The following is a 23,274-nucleotide window of genomic DNA, read 5'->3' as shown; positions in this document are numbered from 1 at the left end:
ACTGTGCTAGGCCAGCCAGACAAGTAGGACTTTCATAGGAAGGAAAACACTGCTCTGCGAGTGACAGACACTGGCGGGAGTGACAGACAAGCAGCACAGGAATTGAGGTTTCTCTTCCCATGTGCCTCTTGCTCTTTTCCACTGATTTTCTGGGCACCCAGGGCAATCTTGGGCGCTCCCCTACAAAGAGACTCTTAATAGAAAAGGCCTCAGGGCAGTGTTGAGAGTAGCTTCACCTTGGTCCTCTGCCCCATTTCTGCCCCTCTCTGGACTCAGTTCTGAGCAGAGGGGTGACAGCCCCAGTCCAGAGGGCCATTTATGTTACGCAGCCTCCACCTCAAGATCCAGCACCAGCCAGAGAAATAGGTGACTGCCCAGGCATCCTGGGGGAGGGGGGGGGGGCTCAGAGGACTGACCTCATTCGCGCCCCCCCCCCCCACCTCGCTGCCTTAAGCTCCTCTAAGGCTCTAATCCCTCACATTGTCCCTGGAGTGGGGGGAGCCTCTCCTTAAAGAGACAGCCGGGCTGTTCATAATGTCCTGGCATTTGGGGGAAGATGGCCTCCGGCCTCCAGAGAGGGGCCTTCCAGAGGCTCAGAGCAGAAGCCAGGCTAGAGCCTCACACTCCTGCAGAGCTCCTGCAAGCACCCTGTGTCCACTGGGAAACAACCAAAGTTCCAAGTGTCTGGATGAGGTAGAAGGGCCAAGGGACAGCCTCACAGGGCTGGTCTGACTTACTTTCAGGTCAGCATGGGGTGTGTGTGGCATGGCCCAGTCTAGGGGTTTGCCTTCTTGTCCCCCACCCTCCCTCACTGCAGGTCCTAGTGGGGAGGAGCACCAAGGTCTCAGCTCTCTGGGCTCAGTCTGTCCCTCCACCCACAGAAAGGTTGGGAGAGGAACTCAGCCCTGGGAAGGAGGAAAGCCCCAGAGCCATGACCTTCACTGGTTGAACCACCAGTGGGAAAACTTGAGCTCAGCCTGACTCTGCAAAGTTCTTATCTCCCAAGAGGAGGTTAGGGAAGAGGAGGAAGAGGAGGAAGAAGAGGAGGAGAAGGAGGAGGAGAGGAAGAAAAGGAAGAGAAGAGGAGGAGGAAGAGAAAGGAGGAAGAGGGAGAAGAAGAGGAGGAAGAGGAGGAAGAGGGAGAAATGGAGAGAATGAAGCGGGAGAGAAGGGGGAATAGAAGGAAGAGGAGGAATAGAAAACGGGGAAAGGCGAGGAGGAGGGGGAATAGAATGAAGAGGAAGGGGAGAAGATGGGAAGGAGGAACACAAGCAAGAGGAGGAGGGGAAGGAGGACGAGTCTAGCTGGCCAGCCATAGGGCCAGCCTTAGATGCTTGGCTACAAGTCTGCTCTTGTCCCCGATACAGTCCTGCAAGGAAGTCTTCCCATGGTCCCTACTCACCAGAAAGTGCAGTGGGCCATCTGGGCATGGCTCCCGACCCCTTGCCAGGCCTGGTGTGGTTGGATTGGGGGTGGGACTCCTGGAGAGGTGGCCGATCTTGGGAGAGCTCCAGGTGGGGTGTCTATGTGTCAGAGAAATGGTGAGGTGAAGCACAAAGTGGGTGACTCAGAAGATGAGGTCCATTATAATAATGACTGTAATCACCGTGAAGTGGAGGGGCTGGGGTTGGAGGGAGTTGGGGTGCGGAGCTCTGGGGCAGGGCGGATGACTTAGCCCTGAGCTTTGCTAGGAGCCACATTAGGTAGCCAAGTGGTCAGCAGAGGCCTTTTGGGGCTGCCTCAAAGCAGAGCCAGCTGCTGGGCCCTCTTCTAGGGGGCTCTCCCTGGATCGGAGGCCCTACCTGTGCCCTTCCACCTTGAAGAGAGTGGGTTGGGTGGCAGCTCAGGGCTCTGGGCCAGCTGCATGGCAGAGAAGGCTCCTGTGGGAGAATTGGGGAACAATTGCCAATGGTTCCTCTACATCTAGGCACCTAATGAAGGGACTCCATGTTCCAGCTCCTTCCCTAGGGGACCAGGCACACCTCCTCACCCCTCAAGATTTAGTCAGCTTTTTTGTTGTGGTTGTCTTTGGTGAAGGTACTGGGGTTTGAACTCAGGGCCTAGGCACTGACTCTTAGCTTTTTTTCTGGTGCTCTACCACTTCACCATACTTTCACTTCTACTTTTTGCTGGTTAATTGGAGATAAGAGTCTCACAGACTTTACTGCCTGGGCTGGTTTTGAACAGTAATTCCCAAATCTCAGCCTCCTGAGTAGCGAGGATTACACGTGTGAGCCACAGAGCCCAGCACAAGTCAGCTTTAAATGATACTTTGGATTCCGTCAGGCCCATGAGCAGTGCCAACCTTGGTTTTTGTCTCGTTCTAGGGTCCAGTATGGCTCTGTCTTTGGGCTTGTGAGCTGCCCTTAGGTGGAAAAACAAGCACAAGGAGGTGGCATTGGTTGAAAAGTAGTGTGGCACCCAGCAGGGCCGGAGCCCAGGCCTGTGGTCTTACCCCATGCTCCTTGTTGCCCCACACCTCACACCTGGCTAGCTGCTCTCAGATAACCCAGTGAAGCCAAGCTTCCTCCTTCCTTCCCTCGCGGAGGATTCAGCCTGGAGCTTGAGTCCCAGTGGCCTGGAGGGCTGGCTGAACTCTGGTGGCAGAACCCGCCCCTGAGTTTCCCACTCTGTACTTCTGGGCAGTGCTCGGAGTTTGCATCTGCAAGGAGCTCTGAGGCCCAGAGATCCCACTAGAGAGCCAGTACTTGCCACACTGCCTTCTTGCAGGTCTCTGGCCCTGCCTCCTGGTGAGCAGAGCTGCTTTTCTCAAGGAGTTTCTCCTCCCAGAGGAGGGAGCCAGGCTCCCGCTCTGAGGCTGGAGAAGCAGTCAAACTCTGCACACCTGGGGGAGAGCCATAGTGGTAGGTCAGTGTTGTGATTTTATTTATATATGTTTAATTTTGTTTTGCTCCCTTTGCGAAGACACCAAGAGGAAAGATGGCCTTGGCAGTTCATTATGCTGGTGGTTTTTTGTTTGTTTGTTTGTTTATTTTTGTGCCAGTAATGGTACCTGAACTCAGGGTCTTGTGTTCTCAACTGGCCAACTACTACTTGAGCCACATCTCCACTATTGATATTTTGCTGATTAATTGGAGATTAAGAGCCCATGGACTAGATTTCTGCTAGGGCTGGCTTCAAACCACTATCCTCAGATCTCAACTTTCTGGGTAGCTAGGATTACATGTAGAAGCCGCTCAACAAGCCCCGCTTGTTTGCTTGTTTGTTTTGACAATACTGGAATTTGAATTCAACCCTTGGGAGTCTCATGCTTCAAGATTGGAGCTCTATGACTGAGGCACACATCCAGCTCTCCAGCTCGTGTGTGTGTGTGTGTGTGTGTGTGTGTGTGTGTGTGTGTGTGTGTGTGTGTGTGTGTGTGTGTGTGTGTGTCTTCCAGGCTGACTTTGAAATTCTCAATCCTCCTCCTCCATGTTCTGATGTGACAAACATGGGCCTATAATCACAGTGGCATTGTGATTTGTGTGTGTGTGTGTGTGTGTGTGTGTGTGTGTGTGTGTGTGTGTGTGTGTGTTCCAGGCTGACTTTGAAATTCTCAATCCTCCTCCTCCATGTTCTGATGTGACAAACATGGGCCTATAATCACAGTGGCATTGTGATTTGTTTTCTGTTTTCATTTTCAAACAGAACTTTGAGAAAGAGAGAAAAGTAGTGCCTGAGGGGAAAAAAGTTTACATAAGACTTTTTGCAGCCCTTTGTCCTAAAGTTTAATGTTGGTGGATAAAAATAACACACAGTATCATGTTTGTTCAGACTCTTATTTTATAATAGTGCTATTTGTCTTCATAGTATGAAGTCCTTGTACACTTATCTTATTAACTTAACCAATAGCCAGGCACAGAGGCACATGACTGTAATCATAGCTACTTGCAAGGCAGAGGCAGGAGGATCACTAGTTCATAATACAAAAGAAAAGAAAAGGTCTGGAGGCATGGACCAGTGGTGGAGAACTTGCCTACCATGTACAAAAAGCCCGGGTACTAAAAACAAAAATTAACCAAGAAAGCTTACTAGGGTAATGCTTAGTTAACTAATGGACTCTGACATGTTTTGGAGTTTTCCTTCCTGTAGAGTATGGAATGACTCTGCCTTGGTGTCTCCTAGTCCTTCAACCGGCTCCTGAAACCCAAGCACGCACCAGAAAATGGAAGAAGCCATTGACATTGAGGAAATCAAATGAAACAAAGAACCAGGGCTGGGAAGGTGGCTCAGTGGCAGAGTACTTACCTTGCATGCATGAGGCCCTGGGTTCAATTCCTCAGCACCACATAAGCAGAAAAAGCCAGAAGTGGAGCTGTGGTTTAAGTGATAGAGCATTAGCCTTGAGCTAAAGAGCTGAGGGACAGTGCCAGGCCCAGAGTTCAGGCCCCATGACTGACAAAAAAAAAAAGAAAGAAAGAAAGAAAGAAAGAACCATCTGAGCCCAGTGTCACTTGCTGGCTCACTCATAAAATCCTAGCTACTCAGGAGGCTGAGATCTGAAAGAGCACAATTTGAAGCCAGCCCGGGCAGGAAAATTTGTGAGAATCTTATTGCCAGTTAAGCACCAAAAATCTGGAAGTGGAGCTGTGGCCCAAGTGGTAGACTGCTAGCCTTAAGCAAAAGGCTGAGGGACAGTGCCCAGGACCCGCACAAAATTTTTTTTAAAAAAATTTTTTAAAGAGAAAACGACAGTGTTTTCTGGAACCGGGAAGTCCCAGTGTAGGGCAGACCTGAAAAGCTGCAAGGTTGATGTAAAATTCCTGTAGTGCCTGAGCACTGCCCGCCCCCCCCAAGCTCACTCCCCCAAGATGTCTCCTGGACCCCTGTGGGAAGGCCCCGCCCCGCCTCCATCATTTTTATCTTTCAGGCCTCTGGGAGCCAAGGCCACCGGAGAAGGATTAGTAGGAGCTGCCTCACTCCCAGCCCTGGTGCCTCTGGGTTTAGCGTGACAATTTCAAAACAACACAATCCCTCTTCCTCCCAGCTGCTGCCTGGCCGGCCCTGCAGGCTCAGGCTGTGGGCTTTGGCCCCAGGCCTGGCCCCTATAGCATCTTTGAAAAACAAGCCACTCTGTCCTATTGTTTAGAAGCCAGCAAAGATAGTCCCTGCCCTTGTCCTCTCATTTGCACAGACAGGTGCTCCTTTGGGGTCCCCTCAGTTCCGAGGACCAGGAGCCTATCCACCCATGGACAGGACAGACAGACATACCAAAGCCATGAGCCCCAGAGCAGGCACCGGTTTCCTCCTGTCTCACATCCAGGCTCTTTAGAAGACAGACCCAGTCTGTGTTTTCAAAGTCCTATTGTTCTGCCTTCGCTCTGAGTTGGGGATGCGTCCAGCTGTTGCCAACTGGTGACAAAGCGCTTCTTTCCTGGGGCAGTTTAGATCCTGTCCGTGTAAATAGAGGTAGATAGGAGCTCTTCAGTTTGAATGATTTATGTCTGCAAAAGAGAGAATTCACAATAGAAATATTTAAGAAATTCTTCAAGGAAGAAAAAAATTGATCACTTAATCTCCCATATCATTTTTTTAGTGCCAGTATAGGCTTTGAGCTTAGGGCCTGGGCAATGTCCCTTAGCTTTTTTTGCTCAAGGCTGGTGCTCTGCCACTTGAACCATACCTTCATTTGTGAGTTTTTTTTTACTGGTTGACCAGAAATAAGAGTCTCATGGATTTTCCTGCCCAGGCTGACTTTGAACCATGATCCTCAGATCTTAGCCTCCTGTGTAGTTAGGGATTACAGGCGTGAGCCACCAGCATTAGGTCCCTATGTCTTCATGTAGCTTGAATATCCCTTATGCAGAAGTGTTTAGTGTTTGGGAGTTTTTGTTGTTTTGTTTTTTGAGTTTTGGAATATTCCTATATGTTAGGTTTTTAAAAAGAGGTAGCCGAGTAAGAACAGCACCACACATGTGGTATTCAGGAAAGGGGTAGGTTTATTCAGTAGACCTGCTGGGAGCAGGCCAGGTTGGCCCTCCATGCGGCTGGAAAGGCTTGGGAAAGAGCTGGGAAAGAGAGCTGGGAAATAGAGAGAGCTGGGAAAGCTAGAAAAGAGAGCATCTGGGAAAGATGGGAAAAAGAGAGCTAGGAAAGAGATGAGAGCTGAGAAAAAGAGAAGGAAAGAGCTGAGAAAGAGCTAGAAAAGAGCAGAGAGAGGGCACCTGGGCTGGGCTAGGCCTTACCTAGGGTATGGGCAGAGAAAGGTGTGGCCACATCAAATTCAGATGTGACCTCAGCGCATGCAGATATGACCTCTTCCAGGTATCCCAGTTGCCTAGGTAACATAGGTACTGGGTGGAGACTTTGTTGCCAGGAGGGTGGAGTCTGCTCCAAGAGTGGACCTTACACTATAGATTTTACCCTTAAAGCTTTAAGAAGTTTTGGCACATAGCCAGTGACATAAAGTCTTTCCACTAGGCCGCAGCCCTTAAAGTTCCAGTACCACCCAAACAGTACCAAGCTGTTAACACATGAGCTTTAGAGGAAAGAACATTCTAGATCCAGAGTATATCAGTGCGTGATGGGACTTCTGTCTCAAGTCCCTCTTCCAGGTCACCAGCCTCAGACAGCTCTCCTGGTCTGGGCATTGTGGTGCATCTCTTTAATCCATACCACCCACTGCTGCTGCTTCCTCCAGCACCACAATCAGGTTCTTTCTCCTACCCCAGGACTAAACGCAGCCTCTGCCCCTTCCTAGGTGTCTGGAAACACTCACAAGATGAAGGAGGAGCTGGAGCAGCACCTTGACCGGCTCAGTGAGATCTTTGCTGCCCGGGGTGACCACATCCAGACCCTGAAGTTCGTGCAGCAGATGGCTGGCAATATCATTGTACAGCTTTCAGGGCTGCCAGTGTGGACGGAGGTCACCGCAAAGCTCACCGAGATCTCGGACCAGACCAGCTTTGTGGAGCACTACAGGTGAGGGCCAGGGAGACAGCGGGAGGGGCTGAAGGGCACCACCCACCCTTACCACCAAATTCATTCCTACCTCATCTTGTCTTTGGGTATCTGTTTATGTCATCCATTCCTGGCTCTAGACACAGTTTAGAAACCTCAGACTAGCTGCTACCCTCTGTGTGTCATGTATGTGTTTGTATATGCATGCACATGCATGCATATACATACACATGCTTGTGTAAGGCAGTACTGGGACTTTGAACTCAGAACCTAGGTACTGTCCCTTAGCGGTTTTCACTGGCTATCTGCCCCTTGAGCTATAGCCCCACTAACAGCTTTTTGCTGTTTAGTTGGAGATAACAGTCTCACAGACTCTCTGCTGAGCTGGTGGCTCATGCTCATAATCCTAGCTACTCAGGAGTCTGAGACCTGAAGATCACAGTTCAAAGCCAGGCAGGAAAATTCATGAGACTCTTATCTCCAAGTAACCACTGGAAAACTGGAAGTCGAGCTGTGGCTCAAAGTGGGAGAGTGCTAGCTTTGTGTAAAGGAGCTCAGGGACAGTGCCCAGGCTCATAGTTTAAGCCCCATGACTGACAGAAAGAAAGAAAGAAAGAGAGAGAAAGAAAGGAAGGAAGGAAGAAAGAAAGGAAGGAAGGAGTCTCATAGCCTTTCCTGCCTGTGCTGGCTTCAAACAATAATCCTCAGATCTCAGCCTCCTGAGTAGCTAGGATTACAGGTGTGAGCCAGCTTCCCAGCCCAGTATCAGCATTTTGAATGTCCCCTTGCTCTCCTCCCAAACACACACAATGTTTTGGCTCCTTTTCAAGACATCGAGGAAGGTCAGAGCCTTTATCTTGGTCTTGTGCAATGTACCCTGGCTTTCTGATTTATTGTGTCATAAAGCCCCACCCTGGGAGGTGATTGTTATGCTGAGAAAATGGTCCAGGGAGAGACCTGTCAGGGTCCCTTCCAGAGAGTAGTGCTGATGAAATCCTGGCTCTCTGGATAGTACATCTCCTCCTCCCACCAACCATGAGGTCCTGGACATTCCAGAATGACATGGACCTTGGTCCACCTTCCCAACAAACAGATACTCATGGAAGTCCCTCCCCAGGGACTGAGAGAAGCTGACTGCCCTGAAGACTGCCTGCTATTTCCTGTGTCCCTGTGACTCGTAGGCCAGTCATAGTCTGAGCTGAGCCTTTGAGGGAGGGGTGGAGGGTCCAGAGTGTGGGGGGGGAGTCCCTGTTGACTAGGCTCTTCTCTCTGGAATGCATACAGTAGATGAACTGTGGGTATTTTGGTAATAAAGATAATGAAGTGAGGATTTGCAAATCAAGACAGGCTTATTGGGGTTGGAGGCGTGGCTCAGTTGTTAGAGCACTAGCCAGTGAGTGAAAGCTTCAGGTACTATATTCAAAAAGAAAGGAAGAAAGAACGAAGGAAGGAAGAAAGAAAGAAAGAAAGAAAGTTTATGTTCGGGCACCGTGACTCACCCCTGTTCATTCTAGCTACTCAGGAGCCTGAGATCTAAGGATGTCAGTTCGAAGCCAGGCCAGGTATGAAAGTCCAGGAGACTCTTATCTCCAAATAACCACCTAATTAGCTGGAAGTGGAAGTGTGGCTCAAGTGGTAGAGTACTAGCCTTGAGCAAAAAAACAAAAGGACAGCACCCAGGCACTGAGTTCACACACACACACACACACACACACACACACACACACACAAATCAGGGGAGGCAGGAGAGTGAAACAGGGCAGCTGCTTCAGTGAGTGAGTGAAGAGCCCCTCTAGCCCCGTCTCTATCCCCAGCCCCCATCTCAACCCGTCACCCCTTGTTCAGATTGTGGAGAAAGGCTTCTCACCATGGTGGGCCCTGCATGTGACTCCTGAAAACTGATGACATTTTGTTATGGCCCCCATCTCTGCCGACATTTGTGTCCTCCCCCCACCCCCCACCCCAAACGGCTGAAGCTCTCAAGGTGCTCCTGTGAGCCTCCCCAGCCTGGCTTTCCCATGCTCCCTACACTGAGCCATCTGGTGAAGTAACACTTCTGAGTACTTGGCGGAAAGCCCCGTGACTTGGAGAGGATGAGCCAGAGGCTCCGGGTCCTGGGGCTAAAGACGCCGACACCTTGCCAGCATCTGCAGAGGCCGGATGTGGTGGGGTTTGGGGAGTGGGGCAGACGGGAGAGGCTCTGCAGACCAGGGCCAAGTTCTGGGTGAGAAATCCAGCCCTCAGTCCTGTGGGAGAACACATCTGCCTCGGGTTGCTGTTTCTAGGAACTGCTTATGCATACGCATGGCGTGGGTACAGAGAACACACGTGGGATCCCAGCTGTGGAGGGTGGTGCGTGCACATACACACACACACACACACACAGAGCTGAATTTCCTGAAGATGAAGGGTAGGAGAAGGAGTTATACCTCTCAAGGAGTTCGGGGAGGTACCTGTGGCTGACCGACTCTTCTATGACTACTACTACTATTACTATTGTTATTATTATCTTTAAGTAGCTGTACAAAGGAGTTGCTGTTTAACAAAGCAAGTGTATGAATACAAATTTATGATCTGTGTCACCCCTTTCAATATTCTCACCCATCCTTCCCCTGCCCACCCCTTCCCTCACTCTTCTGAATATTGTAGGATATACATTGAATTCTTGACTGCATTTTCCCCTCTTCTCCCCTTCATTTGTCTACCCCTTTCCCTTGATGCCACTACACCCTTTTCAAGTATTTGCTTCTTGGTGTTTTATTTTGCTGAATGGCTGTGTCTCTTGTAGGAAGGAGGATCTTGAGTTCCAGGAAGCTTCTGGAATTCCTAGGCCAAGCTCCTTTGCTATGAGCCTTGACTTTCCAATCTGCAGCATGGGGTAGAACACTGAGTGGTTTCATGTTTCTTCCAACTCTGAGTTTGGGGTTTGTTTCCCTCCCCCAACCCCCCCACCCCCGCCCTCTGCTCACTGTTACTGGGTCTTGAACTCAAGGCCAGGGTACTGTCCCTTAACTTTCTAGTCAAGGGGCCACACCTCCACTTCCAGCTTTTAGCTGATTAATTGGAATTAAGAGTCTTTCAGACTTTCCTGCCCAGCCTGGCTTTGAACCTCTGCCCTCAGCCTCCTGAGTAGCTAGGATTATAGGTGTAAGGCTGCAGGGCCCAGCCCAGCTCTGCTTTTAAGAAAACTTGCCTCTTTGGTGACTGTGAGTCCATTCCTGGACACCTGGGACATGCTGTGTGGGGGTTGGGGCTCTGCTTTGGCCATTAAGGCTTTTGGCCTCAATTCATAGAGGCAGAAGGAACTGTACTTGGCTTTCAGAGGCCTCCAGCTTTCTTACTCCAGCTCCTCCTTGGAGCCTCTTGGTCACTCTCTGCCAAGCACCACCCCTCCGTCTCCCGTCTCCCACTCCACTGTCTTTGTCCTGCATGGTGACAGAGAAGCAGAAAGTCATGTGGGGGAGGGAGGGTCAGCTAATGTATTTGGTGCTTGCATTGAGAGAAGTCACAATCTAGGGTTCTACATGCAGGACCTGAGAAGTCTTCTGTCTGTTTTCTCCCCCACACCTCCATCATCCAGACTGGCCCCCAGCACAGAGCAGATGAAGATGGCTGGTCTTGTGTGGTGAGAGCCACCTGGGGTTCTTAATTGGAACGGAAAGGTTCCAGGGCACTTTGTTTAGGATTTTCTGTGTGCCCTTGGCCTTAAGGCATTCAGATTCCTCAGGCCATATTCTGGAAAAAGAGGAGAGCAGGGACATCAAAATCCCTGGCTGAGCTAGACACTGGTGGCTCAGGCCTGTAATCCCAGCTATTTAGGAGGCTGAGATCTGAGGATTACAGTTCAGAGCCAACTCGGGCAGGGAACTCTTGTAACCAACCAGAAAAGAAGTGGAGGTGTGGCTCAAGCGGTAGAGTGCCAGCCTCAAGTGAAAAAGCTAAAGGATAGTGCCAAGGGTCCTGTGTTCAAGTCCTAGTACTGGCAGACACACACACACACACACACACTCACACACACACATACATACATACACACACACACACACACACACACATCCCTGGCTGCCTCATCCTGGTCCCCATTTGCATTCAACAGATGCTTAATCCTTGCCCTGCCCTACAAGAAGAGCTCTAGCCTCTTTTACAGGTAGAGAAACTGAATGGAAAGGCTAGCTGGTTTGCTGTGTTATAGCTGGTGTGTGACTGACTGCCTCCTGTTAGCTCAGCCCTGGGGGAAGTGATGGACTAAGATGCCTGAGGTAAAAGGTTGCCCTGAGATGCCCCATCCTGGCTCCCTGCCCTGCCTGAGCTCCCAATGGCCAGGACCTTCTCTCACATGGGCATCACTGGCACCAGGTGCAATGCTGGGCACAGATATCACCTAAGCATTCCATATCACAGATCCCACACAGCTGTCAGCAAAAAGAAGCCAGGCTGTGTGGTCATCAGGGAAATGGGCATTCCGAGGGCTTTCTGAGACCTTATCCTGGCTGCAGGAAGTAGGGATAGAGCATGCCCATTCCTCCCCCCCCCCCCCCCCACCACCACCTTTATTCCCCTTTTAAACCCTATGCAGGGTGGGTCATCCTCTTAATCCTCTTGAGCAACCACCTCACAGAGACACCCAGAGGGGTGCCCCACTAATCTAGGTGTCTAAATCCAATTAAGTTGAAAATTGATTACCCAATCCCGTCACAGTCCTGCAAGGTTGCCACTAGCCACTGTGCTGCTGTTTGAATTTGGTTAAAATTAGGATGTGGTGTTCATTGCCTCACTGTTCACAAGAGCCAAGATATGGAAACCGGTGCCCCACAATAGAGTGAATCCAAAAAATGTGGTACCTATGTACAATGGAATTTCACACAGCCACTAAAAAGAATAAAATGAGATCATTTGCAAGAAAGTGGATGGAGCGAGAACAAATCATGTTACTATGGGAGATAAGCCAAGATCAGAGACCATTGGCACAAGCTCTCCCTGATACGCAGAAGTTAGATCTAAAGCACACTGGGATAAGACAAATTACACAGGATTCTAGATAATCAAAAATATACAGTGAGGCCAAAAGAGGGTTGTCTTAGGAGAGAACCACAAAGGTGCAGCGCCTGAGCGCCTCTATGTAAAGTAATATACACACTGAAAGGAGCTCTAAACATATGGAAACAAAAGACTTTTTTAAATTTATTTTTTCTTTTTCTTAGGATTATTCTTTACCTCATATATGATGCATATCTGTGAGAGGGGCAAGGGGAAGGCACAGAATCCAAGGAAAAAGTGCATCAGTGGAGCTCACTGGACATGGATAAAAGCCAACTATAGAATTCATGGGTGGAGACGGGAGGGAGGAACTGGGAGGGAACGAGGGAACAGATGAAGCTGCGTGTCAGGAAATGTACTCGTTTCCTGACACATGTAAATGTAACCCCTCTGTATAGCACCTCTGTAATAACAAAGTAAGCTCTCAAAAACAATTAGGATGTGGATGGGGGTATAGTTCAGTGACATTATACTTGCTTATTAGCATATGCAAGGCCGTAGGTTAGATTCTCAGCACCACAAATAATAACAAAAAAAAAAAAGCTTTTTTTTTCTGCCATTCCTAGGGTTTGAACTTGGGCCCTGGGCACTGTCCCTGAGCTTCTTTTTACTCAAGGCTAGCACTCTACCCCTTGAGCCACAGTGCCACTTCTGGCTTTTTCTGTTTATGTGCTACTAAGGAATCGAATCATGCATGCTAGGCAAGTACTCTACCACTAAGCCACATTCCCATTATAACAACAAACATTTGAGAAGGTTTAGAAATGTATTTCCTCCTTGCTCAAGCTGTGTCTCCAGTTCTCAGTAGCCATCTATGAGCAGTGGCAGATAAAGCAGAACAACACAGATGGAGAGTGTTTTTATGCCTCGGTGGAAAGTTCTAGTTCATAATGCTGATTTAGACTTCTGCCTGGTGGTTGGGGAAGAGGTGGGGGAGACAGCTCGGTCCGGGCAGATATGTAGTCCCCAGACCCCCTCGCCCCCCCGAAGCCCATGTGCTGGCTATTCCTGGTAGGGCTGCCATGCCAGCTCCAAGGAAGTAGCAGGTCGGTGCCTCCTGCCATGATTGTCCCTCTGTCTCCACCTAGGTGGCTGTCTTACCTCCTGCTCTTCATCTTAGACCTGGTCATCTGCCTTGTCACCTGCCTGGGACTGGCTAAGCGCTCCCGGTGTCTCCTGGCCTCGTAAGTAGCCCTGCCCCATAGGCTCGGGCAAATTGCTGAGCAAGGCGCCACCCCAGAGGGAGGCAAAGGCCCAGCCAGGCCTGAGCAATGTCACTAACCATCTCAGCACCACACTATGGGGAGACAGCAGGCAGGGGTTCTCTGCTGGGTCTCTCCAGCCCTTAGGGGAGCAGCATTGTGCCCACAGGGTGGGAGGGGGTGTAATAGGAAGTGGGTGGGGTGGCTACCATCATGGAAGACAGTCTATGTTGCGGGGACCCCTCTTTCTTAGGACGCTGTGCTGCGGGGTGCTGACACTGCTCCTCAGCTGGGCTTCCCTGGCCGCCGACACCGCTGCTGCTGTGGTGAGTAGGGACAGGGTCCGTCTGGTGCTCCCGAGTTGGGCTAACTTCCAGCCCAGCCCCTTACCAGGAACCCCAGAATCTCAGAAGTGGAGGAGCTCAGATCACCTTGGTCAGGCCCTTTACCTTCCAGACTGAGATCAAGCCCAGGGACAAGAAGGGAGCTGCCATTCGGAGCAGAGCCAAGATAAGACACCACTGCTTGTATGCACATGCGTGGATGCACGCAGGGTCTGGTGTGAACAGCTAACCAGGGTACACTGGGGCAGGTCCAAAGTCTGTATCTGGAGGAGCCCCCCTGAATGCTGAAACTCCTTCCTTTGCTGTAGCTCCCAGCACCAGGACTGTGGAGGGGGCATTTATCTTGCCTTCCATTGGATTGCCTTCACATTCACACACTCTAAAATGTGTGTGTTACTGCATGAGGTAGCTCAAATCTTATTTAAAAAGTGAGAGCACTGACCATAGTGGCTCTCACCTATTAACCTAACTTTTCAGGAGGCAGGAATCAGGAGGATCATGGTTCAAAGCCAGTCTAAGGCCAAAGTTCACCAGTCTCCATTCTAACCAATAAGTTGGGGACAAAAGAGGTGCATACCTCTCACCCCAGCTATATGGGAGACATAAATAGGAGGATCGCAATCGAGGCTATCCTCAGCAATGAACTCAGGGTGATGGCGCTGTCCCTGAGCTCTTTTGCTCAAGGCTAGCACTCTACCACTTTGAGCCACAGCTCCACTTCTGGTTTTCTGGTAGTTAAAGTCTCCCAGACTTCCCTGCCTGGCCTGGCTGTGAACCACAATCCTCAGATTTCAGCTTCCTGAGTAGCTAGGATTACAGATATGAGTGACAGGTGCAAGGTGCTATTTGAAAGATAATGAAAATAAAAAAGGAGCTGGAGTTATAGCAGAAGTGATCAAGCACCTGTCTAGCGAGGGTAAGGCCTTGAGTTCAAACCCTGGTACTGCACTGCCCCCACACCCCCGCCCCTCAAAAATAGAGCCTTCTTATATGGGAGTATTTGGTCTTTAGTAGACACTAGATACAACAGGGGTGGTCAGCCACATGCAAGAGTCTGTCTGCTCATGAGTGTCCACTCAGCAGACAGCTTTGCTGTGGGCCACTCAGCAGGGCCAGGTACTGAGGGCACAAACCACAGGACATAATGCTATCCACTGTTTAGAGGCTCAGTTGCATCACACACCCATGACTCACACCCATCATCCTAGATACTCAGGAGGCTGAGATCTGAGGATCACAGTTCAAAGCCAGCCCAAACAGAAAATCTGTGAGACTCTTAGCTCCAGTTAACCAGCAAAAAAGAAAAAAGAAAGCCAAAAATAGCAGTGTGGCTCAAGTGGTAGAGCTCCACCCTTGAGTGAAAAAGCCAAGAGAGAGCATAAGGCCCTGAGTTCAAGCCCCAATGATTGGCATGCGCGCGCACGCGCACACACACATGCACACACACACACACACACACACACACACACACACCCTTGCTCTGGAGTTTTACCACTTAAGCTACACACACACACACACACACACACACACACACACACACACACACACACACACACACACACACACACACACACACACACACACACACACACACACACACACACACACACACACACACACACACACACACACACACCCTTGCTCTGGAGTTTTACCACTTAAGCTACAGATACCCACAGCCTCCAGCCCAGATCTCCCACCACACACACACACACTAGTGAGGAGCACATTTTGCTCGTGCATTTCAAGGAACCCTAACCTGATTTGAGGACCACAGAACAAACGCTGAGTCTGCATCCATTCTGCCTGGCCAGTTTAAGGCTGAAAGGATGCGGGGGGAGGGGTGTGAGGGGAACATGGAGATCATGCTGGAAACCTCTTCCCAAACTCATGCCTTCCCCAGTGCCCCCAGGCCTGACCAGGAGCTCTGGCCTTGGGCATTTTGCCTCTACAGTGCCCATGGAATGAATGGCCCCTGGCACTGCTTGGCTCTGCCCTCTTTGGGCAGGAGGTTCGTTTGTCCAGAAGGAAAAAGAAGTGGCTCTCTCCCATCCCCCACCCCACATCTTGGGGGAACTGGCACCCCAGACATGTTCACAGTGTCCTGATGGCCCTCAGAGCTGGAGAGAGCTGTAAACAGGAGCGGGAGGGTGACCAGCCCGGCTGTGGCTGGCCAGCGGCCTCTCCTAGGACAAGCCCCAGCACAAGGGACTTCCTGTGGTGAGTGCTCCTGGGGTATGTGCTGCTTCTGGGCAGCCTCTGCCTTCCAGAAGCAGGGGGAGCTTCCAGCTTGCGGCCATCCGCTGCCCCTTGTGGTCCACCCACTCTGGGCCAGGGGGCTCATCTTCCACCAGGCTTCCCAGCCAGGGAAACCACAGGCGATTCCCTCTGCAGCCGGGTGCCCTGGAATGCCAGGAGCTGGGAGCGGTGCCATTTTCCTAATTCCTTTAGTCAGGCCCTTGTGCAGGAGAAGGGGGGTATGAGGCCCTCCTGAATGGGCCTTTGATAGGGCCAGGGTGCTGCTGCATTCTAATAGGAAGAGGGGCCAGGAGGAGCGAGGGGGAGGGGAGGTGGCCTGTCAAGGGGTCATTGTACAGAGCTTTTGTGTGGCCTCAGCTGCCACCCTGTTCTCCCAGGCCTGTTTTGAGATCAATAGGACCAGACTAACCCTTCCCCCGCCTGTCCCTCCAGAAGAGCCTCCGGAGGACACGCCATCACCCCAGGAAGGCCCGATAGGAGCTGGGGAGCCAGACCTTTGGCCCCAATTGCCCCTCACCCTCAGTGGTCCAGATGTCCACCCTCACCTCTGCCTAGCAGTAGAGCCTCAGGGATGCTACTGAAGTCCCTGTGCCTCAGTTTCCTCCTGTGTAAAGGTGGGAGAATGATGGTAGTTGCCTCGCAGGGCTGTGGAGAGGGAATGTGGATTGAGTGGTGTTAAGGGAAACTCACAGTGAGGGTTCCATACTCCGTAGCCATCTTGGCTTCCTACATACTGACTCACAAGTCGGGATCATGGGCGTGGTGGGGGGACGGGGCTCTGCTTCAGGCGGTCACCCCTGCTCTCGGGAAATGCTTGCACATCAGTCAGGCTGGGTTCTGGGCAGCTTTTCCTACCCACCCTATTCTAGGCACCCCTTCCTCAGTCCCCCCTTCCTCTCTCTGCAAGTCACATGACTAGTGTACATGTGCATACACACGACACACGTGTGCATACGTGCAGGACTGTCTTCATCTGTAGATTTAGCACCTCACTGTGTGCCTGTATCGCAATGTCACGGTGAACACGCATTCACACATGCGTACAGAAGGAGGGAAATAGATCCAACTCACTCTCTCTCTGTCTCTCTCTCATGCCAGTCCTGGGGTTTGAACTCAGGACCTGGGTGCTATCCCTGAACTTTTTTGCTCAAGGCTAGCGTTCTACCACTTGAGCCACAGTGCCACTTCGGGCTTTTTGCTAGTTAACTGGAGATAAACATCTCACAGACTTCCTTGCCTAGGCTGGCTTTGAACTAAGATCCTCAGACCTCAGCTTCCCAAGTAGCTAGGATTACAGGCATGAGCCACCAGCACCTGGCACTCTCTTTCTTTGAATGCCAGACTTCTTGACCCACTCCCTCCAGGTGTTCCACAAGGCCTCCCCACTTCCCCCCTCCCAGGTCTATGGCTGCCCTCTTCACCACTCCATCAAGCCTAACAGTATGGTAGTTCAGACTGGTAAGGATAAGCCAGCTGATTTATTATGTATGTTGTGGTTTGTACATAAAGCATGACTCCCAGAGTCCTGAGCTCATGTTGATAACTGAGAAGGAGAGAGGGGGCAGGGGAAAGGGAGAGACAGATAGGGGTGAGGGTGTATATCCAGAGGGCCTGGTATTCCCCAATACCCCCCTTACATTTTCAGGACTAGGTACCAGGGCACAGTTCCCCCCATGCTCCTCCTAAAAGTTGCAGCTCAGTGAGTGAGGGGGGGCCATGCTGCAGTCCAAACCCCTAGCGGTGGCCCTGGAGGACAGAGTCCCTGGAGCACAGGGCTATCTGCAGGACCCCTGCCTGGAGATGGTGGTCCCTCAGGACACGCTAAAGGGCTGCTCTTGAAGCTTCTTTCCCCTCCCACCCTCCCCAACCACCCCGCCCCCCGTCCCGCACTCCATACTGAACCCCGAGGGCCTGGCTCAGGAGGGCATCCTTGCTGCCACCACTCCCAGGGCCTGTGACTGCTGCACGTAACCACACAAAGCTGAGTGTTCACACAGCCAGGCGGGGCTCCCTGTCCCCCAGTGACTCAGCCCCACGTGTTTCCTGTGCCCAAATACTCCCCAGATGGATTCAGCTGTGGCCTCACTGGGTAGGAGACGTGTCAGATCCATAGATTGAGCAGGCGGGGCTTGCTAACAGCAAGAAGACCAAATCAGGGACAAGAGTATGAACCTGGGCTCCAGAGAGCCCCACACAGCCCTGGAGTCACCCCCAGGTGCTACAGCCCCTGAGCAGCACCCCAGAAGATGCATTTGAGGATCAGAACAATAGTCAACATACTCCCTGACATGGTCACCTTCTAGAACATTATTCCTAAAAGTACTATGATGGTCAAGGCCCTAGTGACTCATGCCTAGCCACTCAGGAAACTGAGATCTGGAGGATTGAAGTTTGAAGCCAGCACATAAAAGTCCATAAGACTCCCATCTCTAACTAGCCAGCAAAAAGCTAGACTGGAGGCATGACTCAGGTAGGAGAGTACCAGCCATATATAAGAAAAAGAAATGAAATCATGAGTTCTTGAGTTCAAGCCCTACTCCTGGCACACAGGTCCACAAGACGGACTGGACCACTGAGGCACAGAAACAAATAATATGCCCAGGGTTATAGCTCAGAAAAGGCAGAGCCACGATTGGAACCCAGGAGGTCGGGTCCCTCTTGTCTCACCCTCCTCCACCCTTTCTTGTCTCTGTGACTCAGAGCACCAGTGACTTCTGCATGGCTCCTGACGCCTTCATTCTGAACGCCACGCAGGACCAGATCGGCACAGGTAAAGCACTCTCCCACCTGTTCGGTAACAGCTGCCCTTAATGCCCAGGCCAGGCCTGCGTGGCTGGCCCATCTGAGCCTGTACTTACCCTCTCCCAGCCCTGAATGGTCACCCTAGTGCCTCCTGCCCCAGACTTAAGGCCTAGCAGGACTCTGAGCCATTTCCTAGAACCTGCCTCCCTTGGCTCCTTGGGGAGGGGACACTGGCCTGCGTGGAGCACTGAGGATGGCAGAGGGCATCATGCCCTGTGGGTTGTCTGATGGCAATGACGTCCATGCTGTTGCTTTGCAGAAGTGATCCGCTACTACCTGCACTGTGGTCAGAGCGTCAGCAGCCCCTTCCAGCAGGTACGCAAGCCCAGACACACCCTCATCCTCTCCCTGGCCCCTCTGTCAGCTCACCCCTCAAGCCCCACCACTGACAGAAAGGTAGCTGATGGGGCCTTGTTTCACTGTGCGCTTGGTCAGTGTTTCTCAAATGTTCGTTGACACCTCTGGTGGTGGGCTAAGTGGGGGCAGGGCCCAAGGTTTGACATTGCTCATTAGTTCTCCAGCAAAGCCCATGTTTTGTGGTCCCAGGACCACATCTAAGTAATGAGAAGCAAAAGCTTACCAGGCGTGGTAGTGCATGCCTGTAATCTCAGTACCTGTGAAGCTAAGGTGGGAGGATCTCAAGTTCCAGGCCAGTCTGGGCCACATAGCATGACCTTGTCTCAAATAAAGGACAAGGTAGTCAGGTGCCAGTGACTCACACCTGTAATCCTAGCTACTCAAAGAGGCTGAGATCAAAGGATCCTGGTTTGAAGCCAGCCCTAGCAGAAAAGTCTATGAGACTCTTATCTCTAATTAACTTGCAAAAGGCTGGAAGTGGAGCTGTGGCTTAAGTGGTAGAGTACCAACCTTCAGCGAAAAAAGCTAAAGGATAGGGCCCAGGCCCTGAGTTCAAGGCCCAGGACCAGTACACACACAAAAATAAATAAAAATAAATGTTCAGAAAGGGCCATGTAGCTCTCTAGAAGGCAGAAGGATGGTCAGACGCTATGGAAGGACTGTAATCGTAACCGTAGTATTCACATTGACCAGATGGCTGGAGTCGATGGCAAGGAACCAGCCCCCTCCCTGTAGGTCAGGGTCCTCTCATGTTCTAGAATTAACTCCTTTCCATGCCCCCTGCATTCAAGGTGAGCAGCCCCTTCTGGAAGGTTCAACTTCCCCTCCCCCCCTCATCCTGTGCATTTGTATCGGGGGAAGGGGGAGGTGTAGCCGTAGAAGCTCCCAAGTAACAGCGCCTCACAGTGCTGTGGTCTCCCCACCCAGACACTGACCATCTTCCAGCGCTCACTGAGCGCCATGCAGATCCAGATCACAGGACTGCTGCAGTTCGCCCTGCCCCTCTTCCCCACGGCAGAGGTAAGATGCCCCCCTTCCTGAGCCCCTGATGGACCCCAACGGCTCTCTCCCATGGCTCATTCTCTACCTCTCTCCCTCTTCCCACTTCAGATGGATCTCCTTGGGATCCAGCTCCTCCTGAACTCATCTGAGACCAGCCTTCACCAGCTCATGGCCATGCTGGACTGCCGAGGCCTGCACAAGGTGCCGGGGTGACCGTGGGGGGCACAGGGCCTGGCCTTTCCCAGACAAGACAGCAGAGACAGGAGAGGAGTCCTCTGTGCTCCTTTATTGTCCAAGAATGAGGTTGAAGTTGGACAGTAGATTATTGGGAGGAGATGGCAGGGCTCATTGGGGAACTCTTGGCCATCTGGTCCATCCTTCCATTGCCCTGGGTTCCAAGTCAATAACAGTCTCATTGCCAAGGTCATCTTTCCAGAGTATCAGATATGTGCAATAAGCTGAGTGAGGTAGTTCATGCCTGTAATCCCAGAACTCAGGGGACAGAAGCCATGGGACTCTGAGAGTACACAGAGAGTATATGAGCTGTCCCTGCCAAACAGTGATCTCAACATCTTCCACCTCCCATATGGATTTAGGGCCAATAGTCATGATAATGATCATGACCGTGCTTCGGATATCCATTTGTCATTTGGTCCTCACAGTTCAACGGTGAAGTCATTATTTCATGGGAAGTTTTATAGATAAAGAAATTATAAATGTGTTCAGGATGGATGGATGCTTTAAGAGTGTGTGTGTGTGTGTGTGTGTGTGTGTGTGTGTGTGTGTGTGTGTTTGTGTGTATACAGCTAGGAAGATTTAGTTCATTGAAGGTTTCCAGAAATGCTAAGTCAGAGACTTGTGTTTGGTTTTTGTTGATGGTGGTGGTGATGGTGTGTGTGTGTGTGTGTGTGTGTGTGTGTGTGTGTGTGTGTGTGTGTGCGCACGCGCGCGTGCACGTGCACGCGCACATGTACACTGGTACTGGGACTTGAACTCGGCCAGGGACTTGTGTTTGGTTTTTGTTGTTGGTAGTGGTGGTGATGGGGTGTGTGTGTGTGTGTGTGTGTGTGTGTGTGTGTGTGTGTGTGTGTGTGTATGTGTGTGTGTGTGTGTGTGTGTGTGTGCGCGCGCACGCGCACATGTACACTGGTACTGGGACTTGAACTCGGCCTGGGTGCTGTCCCTGATCTATTTTGCTCAAAGCTAGTGCTCTACCCTTGAGCCACAGCTCCACTTCCAGCTTTTTGTGGTTTATTGGAGATAAGAGTCTCACAGACTTAACTGCTTGGGCTGGCTTAGAACTGTGGACCTCAGATCTCAGCCTCCTGAGCAGCTGGGATGGCAGGCGTGAGCCACAGGCACCCAGCTGGGCCTTGGGCTTTGGATCCTGGCCGTGGGACTTCAGAGCTGAGAACATGTCCCCTCTCCCCTGACAAGTTGTAGCAGCTGTCTTCTCAGATGAACCCCAACTCTGTCCATCTCACCAGCACTTCCTGGGTGACAGCCATGCCTCCTACTGTTACCCTGGGAGACAGGATGCCCTGCACTTCCTCTCATGCCTTCCCACCTCAAGGCCTTTCACAGCGGAGACCCAAGTGGCCCTCGTATGAACAGATGACATAGTTCCTAGCCCTTCCTCTCCTAAAGCCAGGGCTCTTTCCTCGCTATGGTAAATGGATGGCAGGCTTCTCCGCTGGCTTTCTTCCTCATTTTTGAGCATGTGCAGTGTGGCCTTCCGCCTCCTCCATGCAGGACTGGCTTCTCCTTGCCATCCTGGCCACAGGTTGTACCACCTAGGTCTGGCTCTACCCCCCTACCTCCCCCCCCCCCCACATATACCCTGAAACTTCATCGTCTGCCTCAGAGCCAGCCTTTCAGTGCCCTGCATACCCTAAGTACTCAGCAAACATTTGTAGACTGAGTGGTTACAAGGAGCCCTATGGTTCTGGGGCTCCAGAGCAGGGAGCCCCAGAATGAATGGCGTTGAAAGGAGCTTTGGGTTGGGGAGCAGGCAGGTCTGGAGGAAAGGAGCTTGAGAGAAGAGCTCGGACCCCAGGCATTGACTCCCTCTCCTCTCTCCCCTGCCCCTCCTGCAGGACTACCTGGACGCCCTGACCGGGGTCTGCTATGACGGCATCGAGGGCCTGCTCTTCCTTGGCCTCTTCTCCATGTTGGCCGCCCTGGCCTTCTCCACCCTCATCTGTGCAGGGCCGAGGGCCTGGAAGCACTTTGCCGCTCGGTAGGAAGGGCGGGAGGAGGAGCTGCTCACTGCGGGGGGGGGGGGGGGGGCCGGGTTGGGCAGCCAAGGCCCAGGGGTCAGCCACAGCAGGTCAGCTGAAATCCTAGAGATGTCTCTATGAGAGTCCAGACAGGTCCCCTGTGGGACCCAGGGCAGCAACAAGGCCAAAGATAGCAACGGCCCTCATGCCCCAGCCGGCATGATGCTTTTCCTCTTTTCCTTGACAAGACCTGGCAATGAGAAGTGGTGAGGAGGGGACTGCTCCAGGAAAAACAAAGAAGGGACCTATATCTCACAGGGGAGAGATCTCTCACACACACACATGCACATGCATGCACGCGTGTGTGCACACAGTCATCATGGTGGACTGCTTAGAAGAGTTGGAGGTAGAGTTGGGAGCAGAGTGATAGGTATGAGTACAAGGCTGCAGATTGCTTTTTTTTTTCTTCTTTATTTTTGGTGCCAGTAATAGGACTTAAACTCAGGGTCTGGTATTGTTTCTTAGCTTTTTCTTTCAAGGCTGGCACTCTACCATTTGAACTGTATCTACTTCCAGCTTTTTGGTGGTTAATTGGGGATAAGAGTCCCATGGACTTTCCTGCTAGGGCTGTGTTTGAACATGGTCCTCAGATCTCAGCCTCCTGAGTAGCTAGGACTACAGCTGTGAGCCATGGACACCTAGCTAGCTAGAACATGCTTTTGAGGACTCTCAACTTGATGCATGGGGCCAGAGTGAGCAAACATGCTAGGAAGAAAATTCAGGAAGCAGTACAGGACGTAGCATCCACCAGCCACCCGTGCCTTTCACAGCTGGCCAAATTCTTTGTGTCATTCTAGGGACAGAGCCTACGATGACATGGATGATGATGACCCCTTTAATCCCCAAGCACGGCGCATCGCGGCCCACAATCCCCCGAGGGGACAGCTCCACAGCTTCTGCAGCTACAGCAGTGGCCTGGGCAGTCAGAGTAGCCTGCATCCGCCTGCCCAGACCATCTCCAATGCCCCGGTCTCTGAGTACATGTGTGTACCCATGGCTCCCCACATCAAGGCTACCAGCCTTGGGGGGAAGCAGGGTCCCGGTTCCTTGATTCCAGCCAGGCCAATGCTACTGAGAGTATTAGACATCCTC

At 51.6% G+C, this 23,274-nt stretch overlaps 1 protein-coding gene across 1 annotated transcript in view; it reads left to right on the top strand.

Moving 5' to 3' along the window:
* Ttyh2 (tweety family member 2) overlaps positions 1–23,274 on the top strand; it is a 40,328-nt gene that overhangs the window by 13,336 nt on the left and 3,718 nt on the right. Inside the window, exons 4-12 of the mRNA XM_042673878.1 lie at positions 6,701–6,921; positions 13,026–13,121; positions 13,393–13,465; positions 18,443–18,512; positions 18,804–18,859; positions 19,829–19,921; positions 20,012–20,104; positions 22,000–22,142; positions 22,980–23,165. Coding sequence (XP_042529812.1) covers positions 6,701–6,921; positions 13,026–13,121; positions 13,393–13,465; positions 18,443–18,512; positions 18,804–18,859; positions 19,829–19,921; positions 20,012–20,104; positions 22,000–22,142; positions 22,980–23,165 — 1,031 coding nt within the window. The remainder of the gene's footprint in view (positions 1–6,700; positions 6,922–13,025; positions 13,122–13,392; positions 13,466–18,442; positions 18,513–18,803; positions 18,860–19,828; positions 19,922–20,011; positions 20,105–21,999; positions 22,143–22,979; positions 23,166–23,274) is intronic.

Source organism: Dipodomys spectabilis, unplaced genomic scaffold (assembly GCF_019054845.1).
Source record: "Dipodomys spectabilis isolate Male_0828 unplaced genomic scaffold, ASM1905484v1 ptg000018l, whole genome shotgun sequence".
NCBI lineage: Eukaryota > Metazoa > Chordata > Mammalia > Rodentia > Heteromyidae > Dipodomys > Dipodomys spectabilis.
Note: the sequence above shows the minus strand (reverse complement) of the source record. Positions and strands in the feature narration are given on the sequence as shown.